The following is a 12,519-nucleotide window of genomic DNA, read 5'->3' as shown; positions in this document are numbered from 1 at the left end:
GTTCCAGGAAACTATAGATATTGTATAGTGATAATAAGTCTTTCCACGAACTGTGGATAACTTAGGATATGTAACTGTGTAATTCTAAGAACTACATGACGCACACAGACTGCATATGATTACGCCCTTTATAATGTCTGGATGTCTTGAATAGATTTTAACATAGGGAATACATTTTGATGCATGGATGGGCAGTAGACCCAAATAAGTAATACATGTACTTTTTGATGTGGAAAATTGAATGAACAGTTGCAAAGTAATAGTGTATATATACAATATTCTCAAGTCATCATAGCTTGGATGTGGTTGTCAGTAAGAAGTTGCTGAAAACTTTTGTCAATAGGATTTCACGTATGATCTCTGATATCTCTTATCCTCACATCAGTGAATAATTCAATGTGATAAGCACGTCTTTAATTTTATATCATTTACATTTTCTTTCCTTGACGTCAGAAATTGAATTTCCGAATGTTGCCTGCAGAATCTTTGAAAGAAGTTCTCCCTGACATTAGATCGGTCATTATTTAGCCTTGAGAGATTTCAAAGTCTTGTGGTCAATACAATTTCACTTATGATCTCCAATCAGATATCCCGCTATCGTTGTCTATATTATAAATGCATCCTTGAAATTTTTTCTTAACAGAATCTTTCACAGCATTGGTCAATCTGCTATCAGATACTGGTAAATAAAATTTCACACATGATCTCATATCAGATGACCCCGAATTCTTATCATACATGTACGTCACTCCTTGTGGTAAACACATGTACATCCTCAAAATGTTTTCCGGACAATCGTTGACAGCAGGCCTTTTTCTTTGATACTGGTCAACAGAATTTCAAATGTCCAGATAACCGTCGATCCATATCATACATATACGTCAGTCATCCCCTGTTCAATAGCCAGTTAACCGCATAACAGACCACAATTTTATGTTTTTAGTGTAAACTACTCAACTTGAAGTTGTTGTACATCTTGTGGTAGATCCAAACATCCTCAAAATGTTTTCTTCAGGGTTTTTGACATCGGGTCTTTTCCCTGGAATCAGCTATTTGACGGGTCATCACTTAGCTCATGAAAGGTTAGACATGACATGGCAAATAATTGCCCTACATTGTTGTGGTGCTCATCCCCCATTTAGTGGCTGTTAGGGTTGATGACCCCTCCTGATGCCCGGGGAAGATTGGCAGCTATGGCTGTTTCTGGCTAGCCGGGTATTGCCCTGGGTAGTTATTGCTTACTTGCAATGGCTTGCTCGCACCTGATGCCAGTGGAAGCAAGTAACAAAATCGATAGTTCCACTGCAGTACCTGGACAGGACGCTAGAGGGCCCAAAATCTAGTCATTTCAAGGTCTCATGAAGATCTATCCAGCAATGGATGTTTCTGGCTAGCCTGGGTATTGCCCTGGGTTGTTAATGCTTACTTGCAATGGCTTGCCTGCACCCGATGCCAGTGGGAACAAGTTTAACAAGATAACAAAATCAGATGTTTGCCTGCAATACCATAACAAGCTGCTAGAAGGTCCAAAATGTAGTCATTTCAAGGTCTCACAAAGACCCATCCACATACCAAATATCAAGACAATCCCTCTAGGCCCTCTCAAGTTTTTGTGTTTACAGACAGACCAACGGATAGACAGACAAACAGATGGACAGACAAATAGACAGACACACACAGACACACACTCATACACACACACACACATACACACATTAACACACACACACGCACACACACACACAGACACATGTAATGTACGGTACTGAAAAGAGATCTGAACCTTCTTGGCAAAGGTTCATGTACATTTGTACATGTGAATCACAAGCTTATGAGGATGGGAGACAGACTTCTTTACCTTTTTGTGTGTTTGATGTGTAGAGTTCCTTTATTCCTTGTATTCCTTATTCCAAGAGTTTTGATGCTTGAGGCAAACATCATAAGATACCTCAGCCGCTGGCTTCCCATCACATGCTGAAATGATGAATGTTCTGAATCACACCATTTTCTTTGTGGATCTGCCATCAAACTGGAATCCAAGAACTATCTGACTCTTATGCCCTCTTCTATGCTCAAGCTATCCATTTCACATCCTATAGCATTTAATGCCATGGTATTGAATGCCATTGCACAATAGTAACAAAAATCTAAAAGCAATTGAACTTCGCCATAACCAATACATGTTTGGTGTCCCAGTGTACCCATTGAAAGCTGCCTGACTGGTTTGGCCTTGAAAATGAAATCATACTTCACATAACCAAAGACCCTGTCTGATACAATCACAGTTGTCAATCATCATAAAAGCATTTTGGATAAAGTTTTGACCTTGAGAACAGTATAGACCCCATTCTTTCTGTAGCCAAAAAATTCATCTAAATCAGATGATGAAAATTATCAATCATTGGACTTGAACTTTAAGGACTTAAGTATCCAGGTGTCTTTCTTTTTGTAACCAAGCGCATCTGGATAAAATCAGAGCCTTGTACCTCTTAGATGATACCCCCATTTAAAAGCTCTAGTTTTGTCTGGGTTTGGTGAGTTGTTTATCGGTAAAGTTGCAAATAGTATACATTTTTTTGTCTAACCTTCATCGAACCACAAATGCACAGCAGGAGAAGGTTGTATTAACTTCCCCTGGGACTTCTGACCAATTGCAGATGTTTGTCAGGTGTTTGTAAGATTTACATAACTGCAAGTGATTGGTCATTCAACTCCGACAAAGGCTTGCATCCAAGACTTGTTTGTATACTAGTAATACAAAAGTAACTCAAGCAGCTGGATATGATTTTGTAATTGGTCAGATATTTCAGATGACATTTTTGCTGCTTTTGTACATCTCTTGAAATCTTTATAAGTTCATATCTGTTTTCTTATGCAGAGGTATTATGGCATGTGGTGTAATAATGATGTTATCTTGATGTCTAATTAATAACCTTCATCAATAATTTCTTTGTTGCATTGGAGCACAATTTATCTGTTTATATTTACATGTATGTAACATTTGCATTGAATTGTTTGTTTGTTTGTTTGTTACAGAGGATGGGGATTATGCCAAGAAACCAGCCTTCCTGACTGATGACCTTCCATTCGGAGGTGAACTTATCCCAGGTACGTACAATGTACTCTAGACATGCTGGGAGCAAACCTATCAGTCTGCCCTATCATTAGTATCAACCAGGGATGGGTACTGGTAAGGTGTACCAGTACAAACCCATTTTTTCTTGTTGGACCGGTCCGGTAAAACTGGTCCTGAAAAAATGAGTGGACCGGAACTCCATCAAACAGATTCCTTTGTAGCAAAATGGACCATTGTTTTGAGTATCCAACATTCACAAGTTTTCACACAGACAATTAGGCCCAGGTTCAGGTCTGGACCTGGACTGTTCCTGTGCCTGAATTTTCTGTATCGGTACCCATCCCTACTATCAACTGTCAATATATGAAACATGAATGGCAAGACAAATGATAGTGTGGTAGACTACTGATTGGGGCACCTGTATTATCAATATGCCAATGCCAGAAGACCAAGGTTGCAATGGTACAGTAGGTAACCCTGGGGAAATGCAAAGGGGTGGACAGCTGATGATTTGAGGATAAAAAGTGTCAATGGAGTTATGCTAGGATATGTATCAGTACCTGAACTATAGTAAAAATGATAGCAGTGTGGGTAACTAGTGATCTAGCAATATGGCCATGGTGGTTTGATTACATGTATATGACATCTGTGCACGCATCAATTTTCAGCCATTTCCAAAAATTAAAAAAAGTTTCCAACCATACTGTAACTCGTACAAAGCAGCTTCAAAATAAGCAAATATATGCCTCGGATTGCTGAAACAAATATCGGAAAATGTATACTAACTGTAACTACTGTCATAGAATATTCCAGAGTCAAAGAAGATGTGAAAGAACAAAAAAATGAAGAATCTATTGTTCTTTTTACAATATTTTGTGTGATTGACACTTAGTCATTTGTTCAACCTTTCTGACCACTTAGATTTCATAATGAATGCAACTTTTTTTTGTCAAACTTTTTTTTATTTGCACGCTCGCACCAGTTTTTGGTTTCCAGTGGTTGTCATCCATACAATCAAATCAACATGGCCTATGTCAATAGGAAAAGGGCAAGGTTGTATGTAACCACAGGGGCAATAGCATGAAAAGTGTCAATGGATGTATGCTAGGAGCTAACTACATATAGGGCTGTGAAATACTGGTTCATAATACTGGCATGACAAATGATAGTGTGGTAGACTACTGATTGAGCGATCTCTATATCAATATGGTAATAAGGAAAAGGCCAAGGTTGCATGTAACCATTGCCTTTGGACAACAGAATAGGTTATGTTTGCAAGATGAGGGGGTGGACAGTAGATGACTACAGGATAAATGGAGTTTTGCCTGAAGATAAGTGTCAAATATCAATGCATGAAATAATGGCAAGATAAATGGCTACATTGTATGTGCCAGGGGGGATTATGCCAATGTTGTATGTAACTATGGGACAATAGAATAGGCGCTAATGGAAAGATAAGGATAGGTTGACTATAGATGATTAGGAATGTGCTACGTTAGCCTACATATACATTGTAGTGGTGTCAACTGTCAGTATAGAAGTAATGGCTACACAAATGTGGTAAAATACTGATTGCTTCACCTGTATGTGTATATGTCAGTTGGAAAAGGCCAAGGCTGCAATGCTAGTTCACCTTTATCTGTGGGGTAACCTATATCCATAGTTTTTAAAAACGGTATTTCGGGATGTCAGGTCAATGGACAGTGGTTTCAAATTGCAATACTGTCCGAATATTTCAGATATTTTCAAAATATTGCACTGTCCATCAACTTGATACCCCTAAATACCATGTTTTTAAAAACAAGGGATATAGGTTACCCCGTGGATAAAGGTGAACTAGCGTTACATGAACAGTGTACATATATGTAGCCCTGGTGGCAATAGTGTATGGAAGGTTCTATTGGAAAGATGAAGAGTATACAACAGATGATTGGGGATGCGATCGGAGGCGGACACACGTAGGAGTGACGAATATGAGCACAGGAAATAATGGCAAGACAAATGGAAGCATATTAAACTCCTGATTTTAGGTAACTGTATATCAATTTTCCAATGGATGGAGGCCAAGGTTGTGTCTCCTGGAAGGACAATAGGATGGATGCTGACCTCAGATGACTCCGAGATAGACGGTACATCTGGAGAGAAATCTAGTGCAGTGTTCTAGCGGCCCGGGGAGGGGCCAGTTACAGCCCTGGACAGCGGAGTTTGTGTTACACAGATTTATGTTCTAGCTAGCCAGAATTTTTTTCTGTCCCCTGGATTTTTAATGGAAATCCTAGTGGAGTCCGCGGATATACCCCCTGGGAAAAGTTTGAAATCTAGACCCTCTGAAATGCCATTTCATTTATTTAGAGCGGCAAATTTTGCTCGTAGACTCAGTTTGGTTCAATTTTTACAATCTTTACATTTGTACCTGCCGATTTTTTTGTCAGTCATGGGGCGAAAATATTTGTCCGTCCCCAGCAGCAAAATTCCGTCGAAGGACGGATGCTGGCTAAAACCCTGACCTAGGCACTGACCTAGTGTCAGTGGCCAGGTACTTGGAAGCTGATGTGAGAGCGGAGGTGTTGATAACGGAATTGTATCTGCAAATGGTAGCCTACAGGATGACTAACTTCAGATCGAAACTGTAGCGTACTGCTGTAGTGACACTGAGTTACGGTGTGATCCCAGCAGTGGCATCGAAATGAATCTGTATTTGTTGCAGGGAAATTCCTAACTATACATAGACCAGCAGTTATCTTTGACAACTTAAAACTTTGAAGTATAGATCATAGCTTTTATTTATAGGCAACTGATTTTAGATGGCAAAATTATTGGTTTGTTTTCTAGGACTACGTATTAAATCATAGGAAGTAAAGAACAGTTTCCAATGCCAGGGAAGTTTTATTTAATAAGTTAGTTCTTGTTTCAAAAGTTTCCTTGACTTGGCAGATGTACATTTGAACATAACTGGTGATGTAGGTACATGATTGTAATGCCAGTTCACCTTTATCCGTGGGGTAACCTATATCCATTGTTTTTTAAAAACTGGGTATTTTAGGGACATGAAGCAGTAGGATGGTGGTTTCAACTGCAGTATTTGGAAAATACTACAATTTGAACCACCGTCAATCAACTTTATATCCTTCAATCAAATACAATGGATATAAGTTACCCCTGGGATAAAGGTGAACTTGTGTAACATGCTAGGTTGATGTGGTAGACACATGTCTCTTGGGTAGCTATGTAAAAAGTCACTGGTCATGGTCACTGCTAGAATACACAATTATTTAACTGTCTTCCATTTTTGAGATAGAATAGGAAAATTCTCAATGTCACTGCCAATTTTCACTTGTCACTTCTCCTTTAATCTACATTAACACCCTTTCTTTTCTATGGACTCGAAGATAGAGGAAGTCTTGAGATTCTGAAACAAGGAAGCTGAAGGTTAAGTGTGAAGACAGAGCGTTAGGACTGATGTTGACCTATGACCTTTTGCTGCCAGTGGTCCCAGGTGGACTAGCATGGTCATACCTTGACCAGTAACACATGTCAAGGAGTCAGACTTTCCATGGCCAAATTCTCCATTTTGTGGTCTGTCTGTGTTTTACTGGACACCCCAGCGAGGGTTGCTCGCCACTAAATCTCATTTTTCCAGAAGAAAACCCATTTATTGGCATGCAGAAGGGTCTAAGGTGAAGCCGGAGCATTTGCCAGGGCACCTTGTGAAGGAACTAATAGCCACAATGGGCAGCGTAAAGTCTCGTTCCTCCCAACAGCCACCATCAGCCTATTCATCTGCCCAATCCCATCTGAAAGTGCAACACATCCATGCGGATGGGCACAGGAATTGGCCAGTATATCATGCGCAGCTGAAGACCAGGGCAGGGAGGACTGACGCTCACATGAAGTCTGTTGTTTTTGCAGATGAGCGGAGGGGGGTGTCCGTGGTGGAACTCACCAAGAGAGATGGCAGTGGCCTGGGGCTGACAATTTCAGGTAAGGTTGCAGGCATGTACTGTGTTTGTCAGATGATGTGGGAAAATAAATGGTTAGGATAGAAAAGGAGACAGACTCACATATCTTCTATACACCTATTTTGTACTTTGTGTAATAGTTGTTGCCATACATTGTACCATGTACAAATGTCTTGCAATAAAGTTCTATTTACCTCTATCTATATCAGTACCTGAACACCATATAAAGTTCGGGTGGGGGGGGGGGGGGCAGGGTGTTGGACAGCCTCCTTCTGTTCCTACTTGACATTTGCTTTTTTTCAAGCTTATGAGAGAGATACATAGCCTCATTGTAGCCAGACACATCAGAAATCATAGATTCAGCATTGCTGTAAGATTTATAACGATGGCTGTATCTGCTTGGAGACAGGAGACACAAGGCATACCACAATGCCTCAGGGACCATTCCCTCTAAACTGTATAATTCCAATGCTGGACTTGTCTGTGACCCTGTCACCTCACCCACCATATCCTAGTCCCGTGGACTATTTGGCCATCATATAGATCTAAAACCCCTAAAGTTTGAAGATGAACAAGACTTGTGGAGTGGATAGTAGCCATATGTACGTAACATTTACCTTAGAGCAACACAGATACATGTGTGTGTATTGAATGAAAACAACTACATGTACCACTACTGCATCCTTATCGACTAACAGTGTAAAACATCTGTACTTAGCTCAGTGGACATTACAGTCAGTAAGCACCAGGTCCTGCCCTTAGGCAATGATGTGCACACTTTTCATGCATTTTGATACAGTCCAATACCTCATGGACGTGAATGCTTGCTGGAAAGTTCTATTCCTAATGTTGCACACAATGTTTCCTATCCATTGCATACAGTCACGGTTGATCAACCAAGTGTGTGTACCTTACGCTCATGGTGGATTACCCTTGTAGGATATCCTTAAAGCTTATTCTTCTGTAGCCCAGGCTCCTTTGTCTAGTGATGCAAGTGATCCGTCATGATCGTGACTTTGACATTCTAAAATGTCAATGAAATTTGTGCGCTCATGATCATGCACTGATGCACTTTCAGGAGCATCCTGTTACATGATGTAAACTCAACTATTTTTGGTACATCTGTCAAAAGAAACTGCCAAGACACATTGACAGTTGAGGATTATCAAGCTTTGAATTAAGCTCTATGGTGTATCTATAAAAGGAACATTCGAAAATGAAATAAAGGAGACAGTTGCCAATGCTATGTGCTCAACAGTCATATCACGTCGCCTTCAGTGAAAATGTTTCTGACCAAAATTACACACCCTATGAAGTTTGAAGCATCTCATGCCCTCTGATCTTCAATAACACGTACATGCGATGTATCCCTGCCCCATGGCTTCAGTGGGCTGAACAACACCTTGATGCACTCAGTTTCTAAAGCTTATGAGATCATAGTGAAGTGTCGTAAGACAACTGATTGGCGTTTCTGAAAGCAATAAGTAACCTTCTGTGCTAGTTCACTGCCGTCAGTTCGTTTCATCAGGTTCAGGGCTCAAAATACTAGCCTGGTATTCAAACCTGTTATAGTTTCCGAGTCAGACCTATTATAGCTGCTGTGTCTCTTCGTCCATTCATTGAGAGGAGTATAATAGATTCGGTAACAAGGCTTCAAAATACATTTTTTCATACCTGGTGTACATGTTAACCTGGTAACTTTCAAACTTTTTTCCCTGCACCACCTATGTCAATCAATCATTTTCTTTGCCTTTCAGTTGATCAAAGACAATGTTATGGATATGATAGACATTCTGAGTCATGTCATGTTCAGGGATGCTACTATGAAAAGTGAAATGGGGGCCACTACTTCTATATGTTCCCTAGTGTCATGGGTTTAACATGGGCCAGTGCAGGTTAGGTGCAAGTAGACTTCAAAGGTACTTGCACATATCCAATGCTACTGCCTCTGTGAAAATTCAAGCGTCCGAAACTGCCCGGACGGCGTCTACAAGCGTCCAATGGCGTCCGAGCGCGTTTCAGACGTTCTGGACGCGTTCATTGCCGTCCGAAACGGCCGCGGACACATCGTGAGCGTCCGTGCCGTTCTGTCAGTTTTTATGGTGAACGCCCGAACGGCTGAAAGACCTTCCATTGCCGTCGGAGACGGCCACTGATGGGGCTATAAAATACTTAGTCACCCGACGCCGGCAGACGGCTGCGTCTTTTCTTATGATACCCCACGGGAAACATGACGTTTTAACTTCTGCACATGCGCCAATTTCAGCGGGTGAATTCGAATTTCAGACCGTTGAACACTCCGGCGGTTGCAGGACTTATGTTCAAAAGGTGACTATTTCTGTGGATTTCATGTCCGTTTGTTAAATTTTGCGCACTTTTGGACCAAGGACTTCACGTCTAGACGTAGCAGCTGATGTTTGTACGACATTGTGCTGAGGTTGGGTTTACGGCGATGACTGTATCCGTTATTTATACTAAAAAGAATGTACAAAAATTATTTGTCGTGCGCCGACAAGGGGAAAAAATTATACTACTTACTCGAAGCAGCAAACCTTGGACAGCAGAAATCACAGATGTGACCGACGTCAAAAGAAGCAGCGGTTCTTCCGTTAGCTGATTGTCGATACTTTGCAGGCGCCGGTAAGTGAATACTTCGCATTTTATTCTAATTTTTTGTACAATCATCTGTTGCAAAGTTTACCGACAACTTGTTGTTACGGGTGCCCTCCCCACATACGCGAAGAAATGATAAAATTTAGGATCTTGTTTTGATGCCACAAAATAAAAAGAATTATGAACACGTTGTAGAATACTTGTAAAAAATATCTGTTGTTTCTATTAAGAATGATAATGCTGTTAAAATGTAGATTTAGACAACAGATAATGAGATAGCACCTACCGATTTTGCCGGTGCCAATCAAAATCTTAGTCGGCTCTTCCAACTACTTGGGGTTAGGAACTTATGAAACGGAAGACTTTATTTCGCTACCTCGAAATAAAAAAAAAATGACTTATGATCTTTGTAGAAAATTTAACGTTATTTCACATTTATATATCCAGTCTTTAGCAAATACTGGTGCAATTAAAATTTACGATAGAAAATTTCAAACGTCCTGTATTTACCCTTGATGTTATGTGGGCTCGTCCATTCTGATGTAACGTGTCGGCACGGCGGCACAAAAAGCCGCGGACACGGTTGAAGGCCGGATTGAATTTCGTACATGTAGCAAAGTTGATTAAACGCCGCCGAGTACGTGTAAACAATTTACGAAGAAATTTGTTCAAGTTGTGTTTGATTTTAGCTAAACCTGACGGCCCGGTGGTGGGTGGTCTTCTACAATTCACTGCCTGGCTGAATATTTGTTTGTTTGGTATGTGGCAACGCTTGTCCCAACAGGCCATAAAATTATAGCCGTGACCGGGCGGCGTCAGAAACGGCGTCCGGGCAGCCGTCTACGCACGTTCCAAATTAAATGCACCGGCCCGTTATGAGTTTCTACCGTACTGCCTGACTAACTAAAACTGTGTCTTGAAGAAAAAATATTTTGCTAGGAGTTTGGCCCAGATATTAACCTTTAATAATATAGCGATGACAGCCTCTTGGCCTTTCAGTCCATTTTCTGTCGAATTTTACGATCTGTACCCCCCGTGGGAAGGCGTGGTGGAGGCTAACCGCCCGTACCAGCGGCCTGGATTACGCCGTTTATGCCCGTCGCAATCGGCGTCCGATCCGTCCCAGCAGCCTGGATTACGTCATTTACGTCCGTCGCAATCGGCGTCTGGTCCGTCCGCAGAGACGTCTGTTCCCAGCGGGGGGTTCGCCCGACGGAGCGCGGGAGCGTCCGGCTGCCCGCTTTCAGACGCCGTCTCGGACGTCCCGAACGTCCGACCGGACGCGTCTAAAGTGCCAATCTAGACGCGTCCAAGCGTTTGTTATGCCGTTCGGACCGTCTTGGACGTTTCGTCGGGCGTTCAAAAGCCCGTCCCATGCCGTCCGCCGCCGTAACCGTCCAAAGCGTCCCAATAATTTAAGACGCCTTGGACAGTTGTCGCAAACGGCGTTTCGCCGTCTGAGACGCTTGAATTTTCACAGAGGTGGCCCTAATCTACATATGCAGATAGTTTTTCAATCAGGGCACTCTCCAGCTGTGATATCTTTCTGTGACTGGCCCATTATTACCTTTGCCAGAATGGCTAAGGTTATGTTGTAGGCTTGTGAGTCTGTGTGTCTGCCTGTCTGTCTGTCTGTCTGTGTGTTAACAGTATAACTCAAGAAGCCTTGGATGTATCCCGATGATATTTGGTAGGTGGGTAGGGTTCGGGAAAACGAAGGTCAAGTCCGATAATGGGCCCCCTAGCGGCTTGCTAAGGTACTGCAGCAAAACCTCAATTTTTTTTTATCTCGTGTTCTGGACCTGCTGTGGTTATGATTTTTGAGTGGTAGATAGCCCTTGGGGCAGAGAGTAAGTGCTTTAAGTTTGGACCCCCTAGCGGCTTGTTTGGAACTGCAGTCGCCGATTTCCTTTCAAACTTTGGACGAGAATAACTCGAGAACGTGTTGATGGATCGTCATGGTTTTTGGTATGTAGATAGCCCAAGTAACAATGTACACAATGGAATACCAATTATGCAAATCAGCAACTAATTTGCATAATTAATGAGGAAAGTTTATAAATCCACTGCATTTCATGATTATAGGACTTTCAAACTTGTCACATATATAGATGAGGAAGAGAGAAATATCAATGCATATTAATTATGCAAATGACGGTCTCATTTGCATAATTGATGAGAAAATATAAACGTGTTGACGGATCGTCATGGTTTTTGGTATGTAGATAGCCAAAGGGAAGACTTACATGATGGAATTATAATTATGCAAATCGACTGCTGATTTGCATAATTAATGAGATAAGTTTGTAAATCCACTGCATTCCTTATAGGACTTTCAAACTTGTCACATTTTTAGCTAAGAAAGCAGGAAATATCAATACACATTTATTATGCAAATGATGATCTCATTTGCATGATTGATAGCAAAACATGAACGTGTTGACGGATCGTCATGATTTTTGGTATGTAGATAGCCGAAGTAAAAACTTACATAATGAGATACTAGTTATGCAAATTAACAGCTAATCTGCATGCTTGATGAGGAAAGATAAATCCACTGCATTCCGTGATAGGACTTTCAAACTTGTCACATATGTAACTGAGAAAGATGGCAGAGAATAAGAGGTGAATGTTTGGGTCCGCTTAACGTCTTTTCTTGAACTGCAGGAGCCGGTTTAGTTTCCTACTTTGAAAGAGAATAAGGGATGAAAGGATCATCATGATTTTTGGTATGCTGATAGCTTAAATGATGCTTGATACAATGTAATATTATTATGTAAATCTAATCAGCATAGGGATCTAATTTGCATAAGCAATGGCGAAATGTTATGAACCAACTCCAGGCATATAAAATAAAATGTAATGAGTAAC

General features: G+C 41.1%; 1 protein-coding gene across 6 annotated transcripts in view; it reads left to right on the top strand.

Annotated features, from left to right (window-relative positions):
• The window catches only part of LOC118416567 (glutamate receptor-interacting protein 1-like), a 114,467-nt gene that overhangs the window by 47,763 nt on the left and 54,185 nt on the right, over positions 1-12,519 (top strand). For all 6 annotated transcript variants that reach the window (XM_035821719.1, XM_035821717.1, XM_035821716.1 and 3 more), the window contains exons 2-3: positions 3,037-3,108; positions 6,986-7,057. In XM_035821719.1, coding sequence (XP_035677612.1) covers positions 3,037-3,108; positions 6,986-7,057 — 144 coding nt within the window. The remainder of the gene's footprint in view (positions 1-3,036; positions 3,109-6,985; positions 7,058-12,519) is intronic.

This window comes from Branchiostoma floridae, chromosome 5, assembly GCF_000003815.2.
Source record: "Branchiostoma floridae strain S238N-H82 chromosome 5, Bfl_VNyyK, whole genome shotgun sequence".
NCBI lineage: Eukaryota > Metazoa > Chordata > Leptocardii > Amphioxiformes > Branchiostomatidae > Branchiostoma > Branchiostoma floridae.
Note: the sequence above shows the minus strand (reverse complement) of the source record. Positions and strands in the feature narration are given on the sequence as shown.